The following is a 25,200-nucleotide window of genomic DNA, read 5'->3' on the forward strand; positions in this document are numbered from 1 at the left end:
CTTTTACCCAATGATGGCATTGTCCTAATTGATTATGGACGTGGTCAACTACCTAGCTTGCTAAAAAAGAGATTCTTGGCACGGTTCCTACTTAGACCACCATGTCTTCCACATCCCATTCCTTGTAAATGTAAAAAACAAGAAGACTTCACCCTTCTCAATGCTTCCATATACTAGACCTTTTGAGCTTGTTTAATTTACCATGCCTTTTGAGGAAACAAGTGCATCAATAATTCTTCTACTTCACATCTGATGAGGAAAGGGGATTCCTCAATCAAGGAGAACAAATTCATCCAAAGGACATCTTTTTTCCTTCGGATAATGTAATAATCCACTAAGTTTTACATAAACTCATGTTGTAACCCATAGTAACCTATAAATTTGATGGATAAACATCAACTCTTATCTTGAGCATCTCCTACTTGTTTTCTAAGTAAAAAGCAAGATAAATTCAATATCTAGGTCTTTACACGAGCAAAATTAAAAGCATGATTGAAAAAAATTCTTATTTAATTACAATCAGTATACACTTTCTTTAATCTAAAGGATGCCACATGGCTTAATGATTATCAATGAAAGCAACTTTCCACTTTATCATCTGCTCAAAGCAATTGAAGGTGATGAAAGTTGTAGGCATCCCTCAATTCAATCCCATTGTATAGGCAAATGACGAGCAATTTGTGTAGTGTACAATACAACACAAAAAACTTGAAATGGTGGCAAACCATTTTATAGCTTGCCTTGAAATACGTAGTAGTCAATTTGGACTTGCCATTTGTATCTAGGTCAACTCCTTTAATGTGTAATTTCTCCATCGATATGGAGATTCTCTTGTGTATAAAAGCTCAACTTGATGCACCCTACCAACATGCAACACTAGTGCATGCATGTCTACCCCTCCCTTCCCTTTCCTTGCCCTCCAATCACCATCCCCACTTGCCCCCTTCCTCTTATCGGTTGCCACAACTTGTCAATTATTGATGTGCCTCTTACCAACTTGACAACAGGCTTTTGGATGCACATGTTGCGTGAAAAGGCATTAATACCCAATTGTTATATGTTAGTTACCACTCTTAGATGCTAATAAGTATGACTGGCAACAATGGACATGGTATTCTTGTATTGGAAAATATTTAAAATTTCATTAAAGGCCAATGTGCACCACAAGCAAACACCTTATATATGAAAGTTGTACTTAGCTAAATAGTACTAAATTTGATGGTGGTAACTAAATAATAACTAAATAATACTAAGTAGTACTGAAAAAGTAGTGCTAAGAGTATGACAATAGTAGCTACATCGTACTAAATAGTGGAATGATAGTACTACCTAAATAGTACTAAATATGATAGTGGTGCCCAAATAGTACTAAATAGTACAAAGTAGCATATGATAGTGGTTCTCAACATCTGAGAGAATATGACATTAGAAACTTAATAGTACTAAATAGCATATGACAGTGGCTAAGAGTATGACAGAAGTACTTAAATAGTACTAAATAGTATTGAGTAGCATATGATAGTGATACATAGCATCTAAGATTATGAGAATAGCACTAAATAGTACCTAGGTAGTACTAAATAGAATTGAACAAGCTCGAAAGGTCTAGTATATGGGTGCATTGAGAAGGGTGAAGTTGGTTATAACCTTCTTATTTTTTTGAAGGGTGAAGTTGGTTGTAATCTTCTTAGACGTACTTTTGGATGCCCCTTCCCCTTATCCATTGCAACAATTCATCAATTATTGATGGGTTCCTCACCAACTTGACAACATACATTTGGAGGCCAAAATAATGACTAAGGTATTGGGGGAATGTTGAGACTTTTACCACATCATTGAAAGCTTTGATGGAGCAAGAGGGAGGTTTGTTTAACGTTAGTTTTGCGAGACCCTTTTCTAAACGAACCAAAATAGGGTGTTAGGCATGTGCATTTGAATGACCTGAGCTTCTTGTTGATGCTTTTATGGGATCGTTTGCCCTTTATCTAGTTGTTGAGTGCAAACTTGAGTGGTGGATGTCATTTAAAGTGCTTGGAATTGTTGGAGAGCCATTCATGAGGTTGGAGTTTGAGGATGGGAGATTGTGAGGAAGGTTAATGATAGTGGTGTTCCTAGATGCTTGAATCCAAGAGAACTTTCTGATGTTTTCCACACATAGGTGTGGGTTGGTGGCTATGATTTACATTTATTTTCCCAGCATGGTATACAATTTAAATAATTAATTGGATATATTAAAAGATGAACCTTAGGGTACCGATATTGCTTATAAGAAGTCTTAGTGTATTTTAAAGAAGTCTTAGTGTATTTTTCTTATAAGAAGTCTTAGTGTATTTTTCTTTGGGACCTGTATACTCTTTTTGGGAAAATTAGTATAAGGTTTTGTGGAATGAAATGAAATGCTCTTGGACATAACATATGAAAGATTTTAGCCTTATGGGTGGTGGGATTTTTGTGGTATGAAATGGGGTTTAAAGTGGAGATTTTGATTGTGGGATAAGGGTTATTTCTTGTGTGGATATGTTTTCAAATGTTAAAGGTTGGGAAAAAATGTGGGGATTTATTTTGAGTTTTGTTGATTTTTATGGATCTATGTGACCTTGTCGATTTACTTTTGTGTGTTTTGTAAAGAGGTAAGAGAAAAGATGAAGTGGCAAGGGGTGTGACGTTTGGAGGGACGAGGCGAGGCCACGTGGCGGGCGGAGGGGGCAGGTGGGGGCAGATGATTGGCTGTTGGGGGGAGGAAGGGGGCGATGGCGTTGGCGCTGGGAAATGGCGGTTTTCTGAGTGCTCTAAAAATGGCGGAAGGGCCGGACTTGGGAAGAACGCGAAGAAGAAGAAGCGCTGCTAATTCTGGGGCGTCACCAATTTGGAGGCAGGCGAGCCAAATGTGGCCGAGAAACGCCAACGTTGGAGCACTTCATCTTCATCTTCATTCTCCTCGCGCTTCTGTTTCTGCTTCTTCTTCTTCATCTTCTTCAAGCTCCATAGCCATCTCCATCTCCATAGCCATGGCTCCTCCTCCTCCTCCTGCTTCTCCTCCTCCTGCTTCTCTTCCCCCCTCCCCTTCCCTCGGTGATGACCTCCCCCCCTCTTATACCTCCTTCGACCCCTTCCTCTCCTCCCCCCCCCGCCGCTTTGGCCTCCTCCTCCACCCTTCCTCCCTCCCTGGCCCCTTCGGTATCGGTGACCTCGGCCCCCAGGCCTTCTCCTTCCTCGACTGGCTCCATTCCACCGGCTCCTCCCTCTGGCAGGTTCTGCACCTCTCCTTTCCTTGTCTCTCGTCGCTTTTGCGAATTGCGCTCGCTTTCTAGTTTTTCATCCGCTCGGTCTCGAAAACGACGCAAATCGAATTGATTCCGCCGTGTTCTCGATGGCGCATTCTACGGTACGCGCAGACAGAATGTTGCAATGTACAATATGAGGAGAGAATCGATGTTGAGGAGTGAGAATTGGCGAAGCAAAGCATAAATGGCAAGAGAGGATCTGCTGAAATGCTTTGGTAGAGAGGCAGCCAATACTGTGCAGGCCAGCTCATTTGCTGCGGTACAACACGGAAAACTTGTAGTCCACAGATGGAGTCGATGCAGGATACGTACGGAGGCTTCTCTCGGAAAACCGTGCTTTTCCATTGCCAGCAACCGTGCATTTCAGAGGGCCGTTAGAAAATCCATCACGAAACAGTGATTGTTACTCCTTTCGATTGGAAAGTCACCTACCAACTTCCTTACCTGCGGGCAAACGGGCAACGGCTAATTGCATCATCGTAGCGGAACAGGACAATAGTGATCAAAGGGCAGACAATGCCGCAGCAAAGCAACCATTAAACCAAAGATCGGAACGTCAATCAGGGACGTAAGCAGGGCGCGCATGGCCTAAGATAGGGCAATTCGGAAACGGAAGAAATGTGAGAATGCGTTTGTTAATGATAATTGATCACCAGGTCGGGGACTGCCTTCGGAATACTAGGCTTTAAGGGGCGCATAATAAGATTATGTGGAGGTTATGACTCTAAACTACAATCCATCAAAATATACCGTAGAGATTGACGACCGCAGGGTATACCAGTCCTCTACGCCAGCTCATGGGCATAGGTGGTGACTATGCTGGTGTTCTTTAAGATCCTTTCAACAACATAGTGAATGAGAGAGACCCAGCTGAGGAACAAGGCCGCCTGGTATATCAGCTCCACACCACCTATGCTCGGTGTTCTTTAAGATCTATTGAACATAGTAACGGAGAGATAACGCTATATCAGCTCCAACATCAAAGGGCAGCAGTTCTTCAAATGCATCCGATGAATTCTGATTTTTGTCAAATACCGTAAGAGGAAAATCTAATTTCTTGGCAAAAAGAACATCTCTACTAGTGAAAACTTTCTTGGTAGTAGGATTGTAGGGTCTGTGACCTTTGCTTTCAATGCTGTAGCCTGTAGCCCACAAATATACATTTCCCAGCTTTGTTATTAAGCTTTCCCCTCCTAACGTGGACATGTGCAATATTCTATGCATTCAAATGTACGGAAGCAACTGACATGGCTCTTTTTTTCATACCAAGCTTGGTGCGCTTGATAACACCAATGTAGTCGTTCTTCCTGTCATGAACCGTACACATGTCATGCTCAAAGATGACCTGAAATCCTTTTCTAGTGAATGATCAAGACTGAAAGCAAATTCTTCTTTACCCCCAAGACATACAAAGCATCATGGATGCGGAGATCTGAGCGGGTAGAAGAAAATCCTCACCAATGCCTCTAACTGGATAAGAAGAGTTGTTGGCACAAGATACCTTCTTGCCAATAGGAGCAGATGACAGCATATAAATCAGGCCTTCCTATACATGATGTGTCTAGATGCACTACTATCAAAATACAATGTTCTACAGTTTCATTGACGCTGAGTGTGCAAGAAGTCATAGAGGCATCATAACTGCATTTGAGGAGGCCCATCATGCTCTAAAAAATATGCCAATCCTCTTTGGCATTCGGAAATGAAGTGACCAGGCTTTTTACAATAGCGGCATTTGCCTTTTGTCTTAGGCTTCTCATCATCCTTTCTGTCCTTGCCAAAAGTCGGTCCTGCATCATGTTTGGGCACATATTTGCCATTTCCCTTATCTTTTGCAGAAGATGGTTGCTCTCCATGGCACATACTCATTGACATGCTCTTTCTAATCTTCTCTTCTTGCAACAAAAGTACCACCAACTCCTGAAAGATGAGAGGGTGAGGATCCCCCTCAGGGACAAGTTGAGCGATGTAAGAAATGAAAGATAAGATGCAGTAACAACAATTGGACATGGGTTAGTCGATCCTAAGAGATGGGGCAGTCCTGTGTCAAGGGCTCACTGCGCGCTGCGCATCGAAAGGGAATCGGGTCAATATTCCCGAACCGGGACGTGGTGGTGGGCGGTAACGTGACCGAATCCGGAGACGCCGGTAGGGGCCCCGGGAAGAGTTCTCTTTTCTTTTTAACAGCCCGCCCACCCTGAAATTGGATCACCCAAAGATAGGGTCCAGCGGCTGGTAAAGCACCGCACATCTCACGGTGTCCGATGCGCCCTCGGCGGCCCATGAAAATCTAGAGGAGCGATTGCCGATCATGCCCAGTCGTACTCATAACCGCATCAGGTCTCCAAGGTGAACAGCCTTTGGTCGATATAACAATGTAGGTAAGGGAAGTCGGTAAAACGGATCCGTAACTTCGGGAAAAGGATTGGCTCTGAGGGTTGGGTCTAGGGGTCTGCAAACTGACCCCGGAGGCTGTTGGGGGTCTGCCCGAGTTGCACTAGCGGCGAGGGTGGACCTCCGCATGTCGACCGGGTGATGGGCGCAGAACGTCGTCCCTTGCGGGGCGGCCCTCCTTAAGCGGTGAACAACCGTCTTAGAACTAGTACGGACAAGCTCGGGGGGGTCACTATGTATAAATGCTCTATATCACGTGCGTTCAAGGCTTATTTGTAAAATCCCTTATCTATAGATTTTTCATTAATAAAATGTACCCTTTTTCTATACAAATATGTAATTTTTTCCTTAAATGAAATTAAATAATCCCTTATGTAAGTTAAATTCTATAAATTTTAGAAATTAAAAATATCCTTCTGTTGAACTCACGTGATAGGGTTACATAAGCTTGGCCAAGCTCTTTAAGGAAGCTTTCAGCAAAAGCATTCTCGAATTGTCAAGCACCATCATCCCAATCCACAAAATAGGCATACAAGGAGCCATTGGGCTACCATGGTCACCATCCTGGACAAGCTCGGCCCAAACATCTTCAAGGATAATGCTCAATGGTTACAACGATGAGGGGCATTCTTGGCCATATCCAAAATATTTTTCCAGGTCACCTTATAACTATCCAGAAGGAGCTTAAAAGTCTGATTAATAGGTAATTGGATGCGAATTCAAAACAACAGCAACAATCAGAAACATGGAAATGCATGGGAAGGCATATACATTATATATGACAATACTATAGGAGACAGAGAAATTAAATTGTGGACCACAAGGTGATTCCGACAGCAGTTGTTCTCATTACAAACTTGCAGGAGAGTAGACTGCATATTTAAGGAAGTCATAAAGAGTGAGAAGACCCTAGCCAAACACTTCCAACGTGCATCTTCCTTGCATAAGAGTCAGCATACCTCGTTTTACCTCAAATTCAAGGCCTTGTCCAAAGAAACATTGGTCTATCCTTTACACTATAGCTTCCAGAAACAGTCCAAGTGTATTTAAAGTTTATGGAATAGAAAAACCCTGCATGCCTCACACAAAACTCTCATAAAGAAAGAACTTAGAAACGAGTGGCAGCCTTTGAAACATAAGGTCCTTTAGACTTAGCTTCCAAAAACAATACAAGTCTAGTTAAAGCTGATGGAATAAAAAACCTGCATGCCTCACATACCACTCTCATAAAGAAAGAGCTTAGAAATGAGTGGCAGCCTTTGAAACACAAGAACATGCAATTGCACCTGTTTGTAATAGAAAGATGCATAGAGATATGTACAGCAATATTGAAGAAAAGCTGATATCCCAAAAGACAACACATTCTCAAATTGGCAAATACGTTATAAAAGGCTTACAAAGGATGGCTTCATTCACCGACCTAGATACATGGAAGTCCACATGTCACATGCCATGAGGATTGCCACGTACAGGTCTGGATATCATCACATAGACTCCGTTGGTGCACCTAAAAGAATGCCTTCCCTCTTTGAGAGCAAGTTATAGCTAGACTAGCTGTACACAGATCAAAAAACCCCTTCGGACTGTAGGGCATTGTGTAGCCAAACGTGTTGGAAACTAGCTAACCCTAGAGGGGTGGAAAAGCCTCTGTAGGTTGCAGAGTTTCATGTAACTTGTGGCCTTCATTGTGATTGCTGACTTGTTGGGAATGGGCAAAGCGTCAAGAAGGTGATCCCTATAAAAGGCCATCTTAGTGCTGATGAGGTCCTTCTCAGGCACCACCCCAAGTTACTTGTATGTGATGTTTGGAGACATTGAACTGGATGGCCAGTTAGACCTCTTCATGAATGATTAAAAGGAAGGGAGAGTTTAGATCATACTCTAGTGTGGCGGGAGGTGGTCCATCTGTATGCTTCGTGTAGCGAACCATGAGAAGACTTTGGCGAACCAAGAAGTTTACCCTTGTTGTGCTAATTGTCATTAAGACTCCATGGGTAGGCTAGGGTATCTTTGAGCATTCTTATCCTACACTCATTGGATATAGGTGACTGACTGTCTAGAAGAGGTCATCCATCATCATTGGTGGTGCGGCATATTCTACTCGGATGGTCGCTTATGGTTGAGGGCTTACCTTGGATCATGCGCAAAAACATCATGACTTGGGGCCTCTCTATGCTTTTCCATACCCTCTCTGATAGGTCAAGTCCCCAAAATGGTGCACCATACATTAGGGTAGGTGTGACTAAGGTGTCAAAAGGCCAACCCTTCGTCTTCAGGTCGTGGAAGTGATAATGCTGCATATCCCTGTGTCAATCAAGGGATAATGCTCAAGGAGGGATAATGCTGCATATCCCTGTGTCAACCAAGCCTCCATTGGATTTGGCATATCAAAACAGATCCAATGTCGGGTCTGGATAGGTACATCAGATACATGAGTGGAGACTCCAAGAGGAGGAGCAAGAAATCAGATGGACCCGGTGATGGGTGAGGCTGTGCTAGCATGAGATTAGAGATAGAACTCTACTCTGTGTATGTGGTTCGTTGTGGTCTGTTGGCAATGGCTCTACATCGGACAAGGGCCATGGTAACTTCTATCGGGCATGCTCCAGTCCCGAACATCGAAGGGATGTCCCCAAGCATGATCTATGCGTCCACCCACTATCGAGTATGTCGCGTTGCTGGCTCTGTATCTCTACCTCGCCGGCCACCCTTGATCTAGTGATTAGTTTGAGCCGTCTTATCCCTGTCTTTGCAATCTGAGTAAGCACTCTCTGTGCCTAACTGCCTCATGGATGAAGTTGGCCAGGCATCTTTGATCTGGAGAGAGGAGGAATTGGGAGAGGAGTCTCAAGACATATTGAAGAGATAGTGATAGCGGCCTCGGATCTCATAGTATATAGGGCATTTGAAGATGAAGTGCTCCTCTGACTCATTTGCTATCAGTGACACAAGGTGTAGGTGTGACTCTCTATAGGTACTCCCTCAGCTCGTCCACTCTCAATGCGGTGTTGATGCAATGAAGCACGGAATTGTCCAACATAGATCCCTAGTGAGTGTGGGAGGTGGATCCGGGTATACCTCGGAGGATCAACGAAGCCCTCCTCGAGATGCGGAAGCAATGATCCCTGTAGAAGTTGAGCTTCACTAGACACTCACTCGGTGCCAATGAGGTCCTGAATGTGTGTACTTGTAGAAGGTCCTCGCATATGACCTGGTTGACGTCGTGGTATGAGAGAGAGAGAGAGAGAGAGAGAGAGAGAGATTAATGTTCGCGGAATGCCTCGCTGGCCTATGGGACTAAGTGTGGAAAACACCAAAAGGGAAGAAAACTCATACAAGCTACAAAGGGCTGGAGCAAAGGGCACACCAAGGCCCCTTGCTGAGTACTATGCTGAAATAAAGAGCTCAGTAGCTCAAGCAAAATCAAATACAAAGCATGTATCATATCATATCATGTACTATCTGAAGTAGGAAGAGAGTTGGAACTGGGATTGGAACTCAGAATCTGAAACCCGGCACTATGGTGGCCCGTCCATGAGTAGCGAAAATGTCTCGGATCTGCATCTGTCTGGCCGTCTCACGCTGTGGTGGCGGAGGGGGACATGGTCTCCTCGATCTCTGAACCCGCTAAGCTATGTTTAGAGTGACCCCTCGTCTCGAGCGGTCTCCTCTGCGGAAAGCTGCGATAGGTCGGATCTCAATCGAGTGTGCTCTAGTTGCTCTCTGTGTCACGAGTAGCCTCTGCAATCCTCTCTCAGCAATCCATACTGCACGCATATCAGCTAGCTCCTCCTCCACCCCACTATGTCCTGGAGATGACTCAAATGCATAGAAATGTTAGAATTATAGATATAATTCAGCAGTGACCAATGTAATATAATAAGCTAGTTAGGGGCACTTTTCCCTCACTAAGAGGTTTTTCCCCCTAACTACAGTTAGTTCACTAACTATGGTTAGTGACTACTAAGGTTTTGTCACTAGGACAAAACCTTATCCTTCTCACTTTGTGTTGTACTCTTTACACTCTATTCTATTGCAACTACGTCTTCAGCTTCCTGCACTCTCAATCTCTCTTGCTCTCACTCACTCCCTCTTCCTTCATTTGGTATCAGAGCCTCGGGCTCCCTGCTCCTTTCATCGTACCTTTTTGCTCCACGCTACAAGTCTGCTCCAACTCGTCCGTATAGTCCGTACGACTGTATGGAATTCGCCGTACATACCTGCTCCCCGTACATCGTGAAGTGCCGTACATCACCGTACAAGCCCCGTACGTGTCGCCATCTGCCACCGTACATCGTCGTACAAGCTCCGTATGTGTCGCCATCTGCCACCGTACAGCGCTCTGCTCCCGTACCTGCGCGCCGTACAATATCCGTACCTGTTTTTCGTACAGCTCCCGTATCTGCGCAGGAAGCCGTACAAGGTTACCGTACAGCTCCGCACTTCAAAGCCGTACATCGTCGCCAGTCCCGTACAGCTCTTGCTTCCCGTACTGTACGGTCTGTTCCACACTTACCGTACAGTTCGTACAGTCTGTACGTGCAGATCTATACAGGTTGCTGTCAGCCTCGGGTGTTCTTTGACAGGCTCATCCTGCAGAAAACTACAGTTTGGTGCAGTTGTTTTGGAGTACATTTGGGGCATTTTGCATATTGCAGCCATTGCAATCATTGTGCAATTTTGGAGCTACATCTGGAGCAAAATTGGAGATCTAGTCTGAAATTTGGGGCTTTTGTCTTAAAATTGCAGATTTGGGGCTTTTAGTAATTTTGCCCCTTTCTGACTGCAATTTCTAGCCACAAATTGGGGCTTTTGTGTTGGGAGAGCATTTTTTGGAGTATTCAGTACATACTGCCTTTCTTGGAGTGTTTGGAACACTTTTGGCAGATTTTGGAGAGTGTTTGATGCTTGGACAGATTTCTGACAGCTCAAGTACAAAAATCTAAGTTGCATATACAGCCCGTGCTTGGCTGTGTTTTTGGGAGTTGTGCATTTTATTCCGAGTAAGGGAATTCAGCTTTGTATCTGCTTCAATCTCTTTCTCAGATATGGCCCATCAAAATCAGAATGAGTTCCAGTTCGGTGGTCTTTCACAGGAAGACAAGTTGGATGGTACCAACTACTCCCTCTGGAGTTTCATGGTACGTAATATTCTGATTTCTCGCAATTTATGGGATTATGTCAATGGGGATGAAATCCGACCAGCAGATATTCCACCTGCTACCCCTCCTCAGCAAGGAGGTGGAAGAGGTCGTGCACAGGGTGCAGCTGCAGGACAAGTTGTTGGTGCAGCTACAGTCAATACTCCAGAGCAAAAGAGATGGGATTCACGGGATGCCTTAGCCTTGTCATGCATCTCTCTTTCAGTGAAAAGATCAATCATTCCGCATATCCGGTCGTGTAAGACCTCCAGGGCAGCGTGGGATATTTTGGAAAGCATGTATGCAGCACGGAATGATGCCAGGGTATCTTTCTTAAAAAGAGAGTTGAGCAACACACATATGGAGGAGGGTGACTCCATGTCAGTCCACCTCACAAAGCTACAGGATCTCAGAGAGCAGTTGTTAAACATAGATGAAATTATTCTTGATTCAGAGATGATTACAACCACTCTGAATTCTCTTCCTGAGTCTTATCTCAGCTTTCACACTTCGCTGAATTTATCATTGAGGGGGGGTGCAAATCCTCTCACTTTTCATGAGTTGATAGGACTTCTGCTTCAGGAAGAGCAGACCAGGAAAAATTTGGCTTCACGTGCAGGTGAACAAGCCATGCTCTCAAAATTTAAATAAAAAACAAAGGGACAGGCAAAGACAGCAGCAAATCAGCCTTCCAGTGGGTCAGGACAGCCTTCACAAAAGGCTAAAAGTGATGCAAGTAAGCCCAAAAAGAAGGGTTTTTGTCACTACTGCAAAAAGCCAGGTCATCACATAGCAGAATGCAGGAAAAGTATTGCAAAAGAAAAGAAAAACAGCTCAGGAATGGCTGTTTCAGATTCAGCCCCTTGTGCATCTGACAGTGGGGATGCTGCAGCCAACTTTGTTGGTCAAGATTATGCCTTTTTATCTTGCATTTCTGATTCTAGGTTGGCTGTTCCAGATGCTCGGGATAGTACAGCCTCTTGCAGTGATGATACATATGCATTTTTGACTTGCAGCTTTGACTCTTCTACAGATGCATCTGCTTTCAGTGTTAATGAAACACTGAACACATGGTATTTTGACAGCGATGCATCCAAGCACATCACTTCTAGGAAGTGTCTTTTTACTTCCTTGCATCCACCTCTTGTTGGTAAGAAAGTCACTTGTGCAAACAACTCCTCATATTCAGTACGTGGCACAGGAGAAGTTGAGCTCACTGCAATTGATGGCTCAATTTTCAGACTTTCTGATGTCTTATATGTGCCTGGCATAACCAAAAATCTCCTTTCAGTGTCCACTCTTAACAGAGGGGGATTTCAGGTCATCTTTGAGGATGACAAATGTGCTGTCCGAGACAGGGAAGCTAACTATGCCTTAATGTTATCTGGTACTCTGCTGCGTGGGCTTTTTCAGCTTGATATGTTTGAGCAGCCCATGCTTTGGCAGTTACTACCCCTACAGCTGCCATGCAAAATGCAGAATTATGGCATGCCAGATATGGCCACATGCATTACAATAGCTTAATGACACTTCAGAAATTTTCAATGGTTGATGCCTTACCACCTCTTGAGATACCTCCTCCACATGCCTGTGAAGGGTGCATTTTAGGTAAAATGCATAGATTTCCCTTCAAGAAGGATGGTTCAGTTAAAGCTGTTCGCAAATTGCAGCTTATACACAGTGATGTCTGTGGTCCCATGAGGACTCCGTCATTGGGTGGTCATCTCTACTTTGTCACATTTATTGATGACTACTCCAATTTTACTTGGGTTTATGGGCTGAAAAAGAAATCTGAAGTGTTCACAGTGTTTAAACACTTTTCAGCCATGGTTGAAAATGAAACCGGACTCAAGATACAGACATTACGCACGGATAGAGGTGGGGAATACCTATCTGCAGAATTTGATGCTTTCCTCAAGCAAAAGGGTATTGTGCATCAGCTCACAGTCAGGCTGACCCCTCAGCAAAATGGCAAAGCTGAGAGGAAAAATAGAACCCTCATGGAGATGGACAGATGTATGCTGAAAAGCAAACACATGCCTCATAAATTCTGGTTAGAGGGTTTAATGTGTGCCAATTACATTTTGAACAGGGCTCCCACTAAGGCTTTAAAAACAAAAACTCCTTTTGAGGTCTGGAATGACAGGAAGCCTTCAGTGGATCACTTCCGAGTCTTTGGATGCCTTGCCTATGCACATGTGCCAGTTGAATTTAGGCACAAATTGTCAGATAAAGCCATCAAATGCATATTTGTTGGATACAGTGCAGAAAGCAAGGGGTATCGTCTCTACAATCCTGCTACACGCAAAATCATTGTAAGTAGAGATGTGATATTTTCTGAAAATTCAGCTCACACTCAGGCTGATTTTCAAATGCCTTCATCTTCAGAGGATGTCTTTCAAGGGTTACTACCCATTGCTTTGGGTTCCCCTGCTGATTTTTCTGATCCAAATCAGAATTTACAGCAACCTTCAAATGCTTCAGTTCCGCCACAGGATGTCTTGCCTCCTCCACAGGCAGTGGAACAAGTGGTGCAGCAAGAAATTGCAGACATACATGCAGCAAAAACAGTCCCAAACTGGCTGTTACAGACTCTCAGGGAGAGTAAACTTGATGCTCCGTTACCTGGCAGGACTCGCAGTGCAGCAAGGCACATGGAAGGTGCTAATTCAGTGGAATCAGCATATGCAGGTACTCTCCTTGATGAGGAGGAGCCTGCCACATCTGAAGAAGCAAAAGGTAATGTGGATTGGATGAATGCCATGCACGATGAGTTGCAGTCCATTGCAAAAAATCAGACTTGGGATGTTGTGGACTTGCCACAGGGTAAACATGCTATTGGCACACGATGGGTATTTAAAGTCAAACGGAAGCCAGATGGCTCCATTGACAGATATAAGGCCAGGCTGGTTGCTAAGGGCTATGCTCAGAAAAAGGGCATAGATTATGAGGAGACATTTGCTCCTACATCCCGGATGACCAGCATCCGATCAGTAATTGCAATGGCTGCCCATTTTGAGTGGAATGTTCATCAGTTGGACATAAAAACAGCCTTCTTAAATGGCGACTTGCTGGAAGAGGTGTATGTCAAACCACCTCCGGGCTTTGAAATTACAGCAAATGCACTTCAAGTATGCAAACTCAATAAAGCTTTATATGGGCTGAAACAGGCCCCTCGTGCATGGTATGCTAAGATACATGCCTTTTTGACCAGCAAGGGGCTGCACAATAGTCCTACTGAGAGCACCCTCTACATCAAGATGGATGGGGGGGAAATATTAGTCATCCTTCTTTATGTCGATGACTTACTGCTCACAGGGTCCAATGAAGAAAAAATTGCAGATTTCAAAGCTGATTTGCAGACCAACTTTGACATGTCAGATTTGGGGCTGCTTCACTTTTATTTGGGGATCCAGTTCTCTCATGAGAGACGTGGCACTGTTATGTCTCAGTCCAAGTATGTTCAGAAACTCTTGGACAGATTTAACATGCAAGAGTGTAAGCCCATATCTACTCCTATGGAACCGGGGCTGAAACTCACAATGCATGCTGCAGGAGAATCAGTTGATGCCACACTTTACAGTCAAGCTGTTGGATGCCTCATATATCTCTGCAACACTAGACCTGATATTCAGTTTGCAGTATCTCAGGTGAGCAGGTACATGCACAGCCCAAAAACTATGCATTGGCAGGCAGTTAAGCGCATCTTCCGTTATTTGCAGGGCACCAAGTCTTTTGGCTTACTATTTCCCAGGGGGGGTGACTTGCAGATGCATGCCTACAGTGATTCAGATTGGGCTGGTGATTATGACACTAGGCAGTCCACTAGTGGCAATTGTTTCTTTTTGTGTAAGTCTTGCATTTCATGGCTGAGCAAGAAACAATCTACAGTGGCTACCTCATCATGTGAAGCTGAGTACAGGGCAGCTTTCACAGCAACAGTTGAATGTGTCTGGCTGAGACGTTTATTAGCTGATCTTCATCTGTCTTTGGAGAGTCCTTCTCCAATTCTCACTGATAGTCAGAGTGCCATTGCAGTGGCAAAGAATCCAGTGTTTCATGCTCGCACGAAGCACATTGAGGTTCACTATCACTACGTCAGAGAGAAGTTGCATGCAGGAGAGATCAGTATGATCTTTGTGTCCACACATGACAACGTTGCAGATATTTTCACCAAAGCGCTACCACGTGAGAAGTTTGAGGCATTTCGCAGTGCCCTGAACTTATATCCGTTTGGTGATTGATCAGCCTTGTACATGACATTGGCACTGCAGGGGGGTGTTAGAATTATAGATATAATTCAGCAGTGACCAATGTAATATAATAAGCTAGTTAGGGGCACTTTTCCCTCACTAAGAGGTTTTTCCCCCTAACTACAGTTAGTTCACTAACTATGGTTAGTGACTACTAAGGTTTTGTCACTAGGACAAAACCTTATCCTTCCCACTTTGTGTTGTACTCTTTACACTCTATTCTATTGCAACTACGTCTTCAGCTTCCTGCACTCTCAATCTCTCTTGCTCTCACTCACTCCCTCTTCCTTCAAGAAATATGTGACATCCTGCTTTGTGTGGTCAGCCTCTATATTCCGTGGTCTAGTCTCCTCGTGTTGCTCCCTGATCTGTCGTAGCAGGGTCTCTCTGTGTTAGCGCATCTCAAGCAGATAAAGCCCAATGCAGACCTGGTCATGGAAGTGGATCAGTTGTGAAAGTGGGCCGAACCCACTCCCACCTTGATAGAGACAATGGTATCGCCCCCAGATCTAGGCTGGGCAGGCGAGAGAAATTGCACCTCTGTCTCAATCTCCTAGTGTGCACACCTCCTAGTGTGCATAGCATGCTACTCTCAGGGTATACGTGCTGCTCTACCTATCTCAATCCTCAGCTGATGGGATGAAACCCACATCTGCCAATGGCGATCCTCAGTGCGTGTGAGACTCCTCTGTCCTCTAGATACTCGGGTCTGATGATGAATTCCTCCTCCGAGGCTCTCAGGAAATGGTCGCAGTAGAACTAAAGTCTTGGTGGGGAGCTCCTGATCTTCGCCCCAAGCCCGGGATGTGTGGAGCTGGAGGAGGTTTAACCATATGATACAGTTAATCTCATCTCGTGGGATTGACTCAGGGGGTGTATCCATATTGTACTAAAAGAGAGGGAGCCTGTCCATCCATCTGAATCTCATATTTGGAAAACCATATGGATATACATGCATACCATGTGTCCGCCCCGCTCTTAGCTAGTCTTCTGGATGATTCTAGAGCCAACCTCGGTAGTCTCCTTTGGGTAAGTCCTAGACTCTATGAATGAATGTCACTGTCTGGAAGATGGCATCAATATGTAGTGGTGTCATGGAAGACTTTGCCTATACTATCTCATGTGAGAATGAGGGCTTGCTTCGAATCATCCTAGATCCCCTAGTAACTTGTAGCAGACGAATCTCCTCCACTTTGCTACCGGTAGGTCACATCCCCAGAAGGGTGCTGGATACATGGTAGTCGGTCACACTAGCATTTTGAAGAGCCATCACTTCGTCGGTGGATCCTGAAAGTGTGCCTGGAAGCACTTTCTCTCCAATTAGGCTAGAGTACCTTGCCCCCATGTGAATCTTGCACAGTTACGCTGAAACGCGTTTCAGAGCCCAGCCAGGCCTGAAACGCCGTTTCAGAGAAGCGCCGTTTCCTGAAACGCGTTTCAGGGTCTGAAACGCGTTTCAGGACCCTGAAACGGCTGGCTGAAACGTTTCAGCCAGTCTGAAACGCGTTTCAGAGCCCTGAAACGTGCCGTTTCAGACAACACAGGCTGCTAGGTCTCCAAAATCACATTTTTTGTCTTTTTGCTTTTGATTTTGGTCTCCAGGCTCCTTCCACTCCTTCAGCCTCATACTCTCTCCATCCTCAAGGTTTTCCAGCCCTCCTTCAGCCCCATTCACTCCTTTCCTCTCCTTTCTCTCCTGCAGCCTGCTTCAGCCCTCCATCATCATCTACTCCCCTCCCTTGCTGACGTGGCGTTTCCCCGTTTCAGCCCTCCCAAAAATCCCGAAACGTTTCCGTTTCCGTTTCCGTTCCCCGTTTCCCCGTTTCTGTTTCCCCTAACTATGGAATCTTGCATGGGTTACATGTGTCATAGTGAAAAGGGGTCCTGTGAAGGCTGCTCCTAAATAGGTGTAGGACTGCGATATCCACTGGCTTGTCTCTATAAGTGAAGCTGAGTCGAATGAGCACTGCATGTGAGGTGTTGAAGACCATAACCTTGGTCTTCCCAAGGTTGACTGTCAAGTCTCTCTCTCTGCAGAACACCTCTAGGGCCTCCAAATGTCTCTGTAGTCCCTGCACTAAGGATGAGATAAGGACTATGCCATCGGCATATAGCAATATCTGTATCATGAGATCGGCCAATAGTGATCCTTCGCCTCCCAGGCGGTCTATGAAGGAAGTGATCTCATCAGTGTAAAGCCCAAAGAGGGTCGGCGAGAGGGGGTAGCCTTGCTTCACTCCGGTCGTACTCTCGACCTAATCCGATAGACCACCTGGGGTGTGAACTCTGCCTCTGATTGACTCATACGGGCTCATTACCCCCCATATGAGTGTCTTTGGAATCTGTAGCTCCTTTAGTCTCCTGATCATGCGGAACCGTGGGACAATGTCAAAAGCCTTCCAAAAGTTTGCAAAGCATGCATAGACCTTCTGGTGTCTGGACCTCGCCTCCTCAATGATAGCCCTTAGGGTGAAAATGTGATCTAGGGTAGAGTGCTATCTATGGAATCCTACCTTCCCTAGTGCCCGTTGCCCCCGAGCCTCTATGTGGCTGCTGAGCTCCCTCTCTAAAACTGATGCATAAATCTTGGCCAGAGTATGGCCAATCATGAGGGTACGGTAGTTCCCAGTCTCCATAGGGTCTCCATCTTTGTGTATCGGTACAATAGTGGTAGTGCTCTAGGCAGGCGGGAAGCCGTGGCGCACAGCTCAGTTGAACATTTTTGCTAGGACTGGTGGAGCTAGGACCTCCTGTCCATGTGCAAAGGCCCTCATGGTCCTACACTCTCCGATTGTGTAATCTGCGAAGTGCAACCGTACATTCTGTGTGGTGAACAATAGGCAAGTAGTGGGCTTAGGCATAGAGGACATATCCGGTGGTGTCTGCATCTAGACATCGTAGAGGGAACATGCATACGTATGCCACACATCTGGATCATAGTGGGAATCCCCATCTAGTGGTCGGGTCTCCTCCTCGAAAAGATCTGACAATCTCATCCATCCTACATGTGAGGAAGGCCCGCCTCTTATGACATGTCAATCGTCGAAAAATCCTATGTGTCTGAGGTGGTGTCAGATGATCCAAAGCCCATCAGGTAGGCTCTCGCCTCTTTGCACTCGTCATCAAACCAAGGGTTTTGGGGCATCTTTTCATCTCGGACCCGCATGGGTCGGGTCGTGGGAAATGATCTGGTAGCAGCGTCCTTTACCACAAAGACAAGGGTGTTGGAGGCGCTAGCGAGGTCGACATGATCTCCAAGTAGAGCCAGGAGTTCCCTGGCCAAGTGACTCACGTATACTGGATCAAGGGCACGGTCAAAGTGGATCTGGATGCGTGTAGGCCCAAGGGGGCTATCCCTGTAACTGGCATAGTGGTAGAGATATGGAAGGCCAAGTATGAGTGATCAGCTCTGAGTGGGGGGGGGTTATGAAAAATTGTGTATCGACAAAGTCTAGTGGGCCTAGTAGATAGTCCACTGTACTAGACGCACCACCATGTGGGGTAGGTGAGTCCTCCAAATGATGGCCATCTCTGAAGACCATTATAAATGATCAGGTCGTGGACTGTCCCTAGCTCACGCAGATGTTGTCCATATCCTGTCACCTATGGGACATCTGCATAGTACCTCAATATCCTAAGCTCTGCTGCATCTAGCTCCGGGACTATATATGGATCTCTGTCATTGGTGAAGTCAAACGGGCCTACTTGCTTATTTCCTGTCCGTGCATTAAAATTTCCCAATAGGAGGGTGTCTGCCTGTCTGGAGAACTCCATGATGTCATCCTGGATCGTCTCATATGGGCTGTGTCCGTCTGTAGTGAGCTCTCGTGTCTCGAGGGAAGTTACTAACTGAAGTAGGCTGAGAGTTGGGACTTTAAAACCGAAGCCCGGAATCATGGTGGCTCATCTGCGAGTGGCAAAAATATATCGGATTTGCATTTGTCGGGCTGTCTCACACTATGATGGCATGGTCTCCTTGATCTCTGAACCCGCTGGGCTATGTCTAGAGTGGCCCCTTGTTTTGGTCGGTCTCCCTTGAGGAAAGCTATGATAGACCGTACCTCAATAGAGTTGCTCTAGTCGCTCTCCGTGTCATGGCTGGTCTCTGCGTCCCTCTCTCAGCTGCCCGCATATCAGCTAGCTCCTCCTCCTCCGCCCTCTGTGTCCTGGAGCTGATTCAAATCTGTCACGTATTGCTGTGCCTGGTCAACCTCCTCTGTATCCCGTGGTTTGGTCGCCTCTTGCTACTCTCTAATCTATCGTAGTAGAGTCTCCCTGTGTCAGTGCATCTCAAGCAGATAGAGGCTAATGCAGACCTAGTCATGGAAGTGGATCAGTCGTAAGAGTGGGCTGAAGTCACTCCCCTCTTGGTAGAGGCAGTGGTATCGTCCACTGATCTCATAGTAAGCTGGGCAGGCACAGAGAAAATGCTCCTCTGCCTCAACCACTCCCAATGTGCATAGCATACAGATCTGCTGCTCTCCCTGTCTCAATCTTCGACTGATGGGATTAGAGAATGAGAAGGAGAGAGAGAGAGAGAGAGAGAGAGAGAGAGAGAGAGATGATATGATCGTATTAAAGTGCATTTGAGACCCTTCAGGATCTATGGGATTGACGAATCACTATTAACTCATAATGATTCCTTGCATCCAGTGAAATAAAATATTACAAACTTGCTATGTATTGAGTGCTTGTTGGGCTAGCCTGTGTGTCAGTCCTAGTACCCTGTTGTGGTGTTCCAAAACGAATTTCAAGTAGCTTCCTAGCTTTTTGGCTGGCTTATCCAGCAGATTTTTCAGATTATTTTTACAGCCCTCATAACCCTCTCTGATGTGTGCATAGGCCCTGCGTAGGCTCTACAGCCCTGCATAGGCTCTACATCTTGGGAGTACATGCTGCTCATTTTCTACCTCCCCTCTAGGGAAGATTTTGTAGGTTCTTTCTTCTATGGGGATCCTAGGTATTGCCCACCTACCCCTTTCTACCTTGAGATCATGTGAACTGGTTCTGATTTTGCAGATGAGATGCCTTTTAAATATTGATACGTCTTCTCTGAGGTATTTCTGCATTCCGTAGCTGTGCATTGAGTTAATTTCCTATTTGCGGAGCTGCATTTTTGCCCCCCGGTTTCGCCATAAATTGTGTAACATTTTCTGCATTACTATCTCCCTAAGTTCACATGCATCTTGTGGTATATCAGCAACTGTTATACCCCATGATTCCATCCAGTGCATTCCCTCCCCCGTGATTTGCGTAGCTTGCATCATCTTGTGTGGTATCCTAATGGCATCCATTTTTCAACTTTGTTGAGGTAAGCCATGAATGGACATAATGCTGCCCCTTCTAGAGGTATCATACCTGGGTATGGTATTTATTTCTTAACTTCCAACTCGCCTTTATCAGGAAACGTTTACATAAAGTTTCTATCTTTCTCAGTAGACCCTAGAAAGTCCAGTGCCCAAGCTGGGCATCTGTAAAGGATTATTGTCTTCACAAGCGTAGTGTATAGAAACTCTCTCATTTCCAAATTCACAGATGCACCTTCTTGCATTTATTTTCGAAGCTATATAAAGCTTTCAAGCCTCCCACGATTCTCCTCTCCTTACATCATTCCACTCGTTGTTGTCCCTTAATTCCACTCCCTGATATTTACTTGTGTTGACTATTTCCAAGACTTCTCCTTCAAAGGTGACATCAACCTGTTTTTTACGCGTCCCAATCTCCATTACTTTTGTCTTATCCGTATTGACCTGCATTCCTGAGTGTCTGCAGAATTCTCTTAGTGCATCCAAATGTGCGTACTAGTTCTCCTTGCTCTTCGCTATTATTAATAATACATCATTTGCGTGGATAAGCATTATCAAAGCATATCCTACAATCCGAACACCTTTCTTGCTGTGTATTCTCATCTACTCTTCCAAATCATCAATAAATAGGCCAATAAAAGTTTGTGAGAGAGGGCAGCCTTGCTTAACCCCTATGTTTACTGCTTATGAAAGCTTTCCCCTTGGATCATGATCCATCCACTAGCGGCTATGGTAACTTTTTTAGAACTCTCTCATAGACTCTGGATGTGGGCTTTCTGAGTTCTTGAGGGACTTGAAGCTTTTCCAGCCTTTTCCACAGCTTACGTGAAACTATATCAAAGGCTTTCTTGAAATGTACAAAGCAGCAGTAGACGGCCTCTTTCTTATGTTTGGTTCCTTCAGATGCAGCCCTCATGGCAATCAAATGATCAATTGTCGAGTTTTTGGGACGAAATCCTACTTGGGATGGTGCGTTGACCCCCTGTTCCTCCGCCCATGTACTGATTTTTTGCTCAAGGATAGTTCCATATAGCTTTGCCATTAGGCTGCTCACCACGATTGTTCGATAATTCTTTGCCAACTTGCTATCTCTCCCCTCATGGATCAGTACAATCCTACTAAGCTGCCATTCTCGGGGAACCCTTCCTCTAGAGCCATATTCATAAGCCTGGTAAGCATTAACTTTGTCTTCTTTTCTTCCCATGTTAACATCTCCACTACCAGCCATTGTGTGTCTGGAGCTTTCCCATTAGCTAGTTTTTTCAAGCCTTTACCCATGTCTTCCTCTGTTTTGATTCCATTTGCTATCTTGATAGTATAGTTGTGGTTGACTTTCTCTTTCCCATCTCGTTTGTAAAGGCTTTTGACAAACCATATTATGTGCACTGAAGACCCAACAGGATCTTTGGGAAAGATCTTATAATCCATAGGTATTGTTGATAACAGTTTTGAGAATAGCTGTTAGATCTATATCCAACATTTCGAATGAATGTTCTAGGACTCTCTATGTGACTAGTACTTGTTTGGCTAGCTTGTCTGTCATGTCCAAATTTTGTTCCCATTCCCGAAACCTCCTTCAAATATGCTCCTAGCTGTTTGCCCTTCACCTCCGGAGTGCCGACAGAAACTCAGTACGAAGACTTTGTATAAATGGATGCTCAAGTATGTGTGGGTGTGTGGATTTGTATGTGTGAGAGCATATTTTTATACTATGGTCTACACCCAGTGTTGGGCGCTGATGACGTCAGTGGGGATGTCATAGTAGCTAGTCCCTGCTATGCATGATGGAGTTTATGGTTTTCAACCTTGTGAGTGACTATCATGAGATTGAAACTGCACTATGTTGTGTTTTTAGAGGATGAGTTTGGGAATGTTCCTGGATTCATCTAGGTATATGCTTATGCTGTATTAGCGGACATGCAAATTTCACCTTGTGAAGTTTTCGTCCAAGTTGCGGCCTGCTGGTATTGTGATAATTCTTTCTATCTTAAATGGTGTGTTGCCCTATCAGCTAGATTTAGATTTAGATGCTCGTTGGGGAGAGACTAAAATGAAAATGTTTAGACTTCACAAGCAGTTGTAGCTTGAATGAAGAGATTTTGGACTACCTTTTGATTAGCCTTCTCCTTTAGTGCTAGCCTTCATCATGGCTGAGTCTGCCCTTCACCTCCGGAGTGCCGACAGAAACTGAGTACGAAGACTTTGTATAAATGGATGCTCAAGTATGTGTGGGTGTGTGGATTTGTATGTGTGAGAGCATATTTTTATACTATGGTCTACACCCACTGTTGGGCGCTGATGACGTCAGTGGGGATGTCATAGTAGCTAGTCCCTGCTATGCATAATGGAGTTTATGGTTTTCAACCTTGTGAGCGACTATCATGAGATTGAAACTGCACTATGTTGTGTTTTTAGAGGATGAGTTTGGGAATGTTCCTGGATTCATCTAGGTATATGCTTATGCCGTATTAGCGGACATGCAAATTTCACTTGTGAAGTTTTCGTCCAAGTTGCGGCCTGCTGGTATTGTGATAATTCTTTCTATCTTAAATGGTGCGTTGCCCTATCAGCTAGATTTAGATTTAGATGCTCGTTGGGGAGAGACTAAAATGAAAATGTTTAGACTTCACAAGCAATTGTAGCTTGAATGAAGAGATTTTGGACTACCTTTTGATTAGCCTTCTCCATTAGTGCTAGCCTTCATCATGGCTGAGTCTGCCCTTCACCTTCGGAGTGCCGACAGAAACTGAGTACGAAGACTTTGTATAAATGGATGCTCAAGTATGTGTGGGTGTGTGGATTTGTATGTGTGAGAGCATATTTTTATACTATGGTCTACACCCACTGTTGGGCGTTGATGACGTTAGTGGGGATGTCATAGTAGCTAGTCCCTGCTATGCATGATGGAGTTTATGGTTTTCAAGCTTGTGAGTGACTATCATGAGATTGAAACTACACTATGTTGTGTTTTTAGAGGATGAGTTTGGGAATGTTCCTGGATTCATCTAGGTATATGCTCCTAGCTGTTTGACTTGTTTACCAAAAAGCCTTGTAAGTTGTTGGATGAAAAGGCATCAATACCATTTTTCTCTCTGATTTGCGTGTAAGCTCGACAATAATGAAGCATTTGTTCTTCACTTTCTACTTCATCTACTAGGCATATCTTGCATGTCTGTCTTCTTTGGGAACTCTAGCTTTTCTACCTGCCCCATATTTCAGCATAATATTGATCTCTTTCTTGTTGAATTCATTTTCTGTTCTAGTTCATGCCATAGCTTATCGAACATTTTCATTGTTACCAATTCTCTAATTTCTCCCTTTGGATCAGGAAGATCCATTCCAGCCATCCATTAGCCATCGTCTTTTTTTGCCGTCGTAGCTCTATGTGGGACTCTATTTGCATCCATCTTAGCCACTAAGTTAATGTGATGACATAGTGTTTCCTTTCCATTGGTATCATCCATGCCTCTACTAGCATGATTGGGTAAGGGTTTGTACCTTGATTGTGAACTCTCCTATAAGAAACGTTTTTTGTATTGCCTCTAAACTTTTCCAGTATTCCCTAGCGAGTCTAGGTGCCCTAGCTTAGCATCTATAGAGAATCACTATTTGTACCAACATTGTGTACAAGAACTTTATTATCTCCCAGTTCGACAAGTCCGACTTTCTGCATTTATTTTTGAAGCTGTATAGGGCCTTCAAGCCTCCCAATACTCACATTTGTTCTTAACCTCTAGACTCAAATATGTGCATGATGAAACACTTCAATTCTTCCCTTCAAAATTAAAAGATATCCCGCTGGTCTCATGTCCCAGATATACACCTGCATTCTTGAGTGCTCACAAAATTGACTCATTGCATCCAAGTCTCTTTGTAGTTTATTTTATTTTGCAAAGGGATTACGCCGTCTGCATATAATAGTAGAAGTAGGGCAGCGATTTGTGCTCCCTCTCCATTGTAGGATCTCATCCTTTCTTCTAATTTATCAATGAATACATCAAAGGGGGTTGGTGAGAGCTGGCATCCCTGTTTGACCCTTATATCACTATGTATGACTAACTTTTCCTCTGAGTTTGACTACTAGCGGCCTTGCTTGTTTGGCTAATTCCTTTTCATACAACCTGAATGTAGCTCCTCTCAATTCTTGAGGTACTCTCATTTCCTCTTATCTTTTTCCATAGTTCCTTATCTTGAGGTACTTTGTCTAACGCTTTTTTGAAGTCTACAGAAACGGTAGTATCACCCTTAGTGCCTTCTGCTGCTAAAAGGCTTGTGGGTTGTGGGCCATTCCATTTGCTACTTTCTTTAGCCCCTTCTCAATTTCCTCCTCTGTAATGAAACCATCTGTGGCCTCTGTAGAGATTTTATTTCCCCTTCTCTTTGATAGTATTCTTTAAAAAACATTACCATGTCTTCCCCCTCTTTTGGAAATTTGTTTGCATGAAGCTTCTTGAAGAAACTTATGGGGTTTCTCTTTAGCTCCTTGAATTATTCAAACTGTTTGTCCTTCATAAACCCTCTTTTCTTTCTTCTTATCATTATTCTATAATCTCTTTCTTTTGCTGTTGTATCTGCTGTTGCTGCTAATTTCCATGCTTCACTGGTCTTTTTGCATTCTGCATCGTGCTAGTTGCTGCATGGCACTGCTTTTAGCTTTTTGAAACATTTATGGGCTTTTTTTGTAGAATTTGTACTAGGCATCTGCTCATCTCTGCACAAGTCTTGGGTGCAATGCATGATGAAAAAGTCCATTTCCAGTTCTTGCTTGTAAATGTGAGGGATTCTATAATCCATCCTCAAACAGGGGGTTGTAATGCTTCCT

At 44.4% G+C, this 25,200-nt stretch overlaps 1 protein-coding gene across 1 annotated transcript in view; it reads left to right on the forward strand.

Moving 5' to 3' along the window:
* The first annotated feature begins 2,934 nt into the window (after nucleotides 1-2,934).
* The window catches only part of DPE1 (disproportionating enzyme), a 73,624-nt gene continuing 51,358 nt past the window's right edge, over nucleotides 2,935-25,200 (forward strand). The window contains exon 1 of the mRNA XM_087395187.1: nucleotides 2,935-3,251. Coding sequence (XP_087251313.1) covers nucleotides 3,009-3,251 — 243 coding nt within the window. The 5' untranslated portion in view covers nucleotides 2,935-3,008. The remainder of the gene's footprint in view (nucleotides 3,252-25,200) is intronic.

Source organism: Dipteris shenzhenensis, chromosome 24, assembly GCF_047967505.1.
Source record: "Dipteris shenzhenensis isolate YYH24624 ecotype China chromosome 24, Dip_SZ_1.0, whole genome shotgun sequence".
Taxonomy (NCBI): domain Eukaryota; kingdom Viridiplantae; phylum Streptophyta; class Polypodiopsida; order Gleicheniales; family Dipteridaceae; genus Dipteris; species Dipteris shenzhenensis.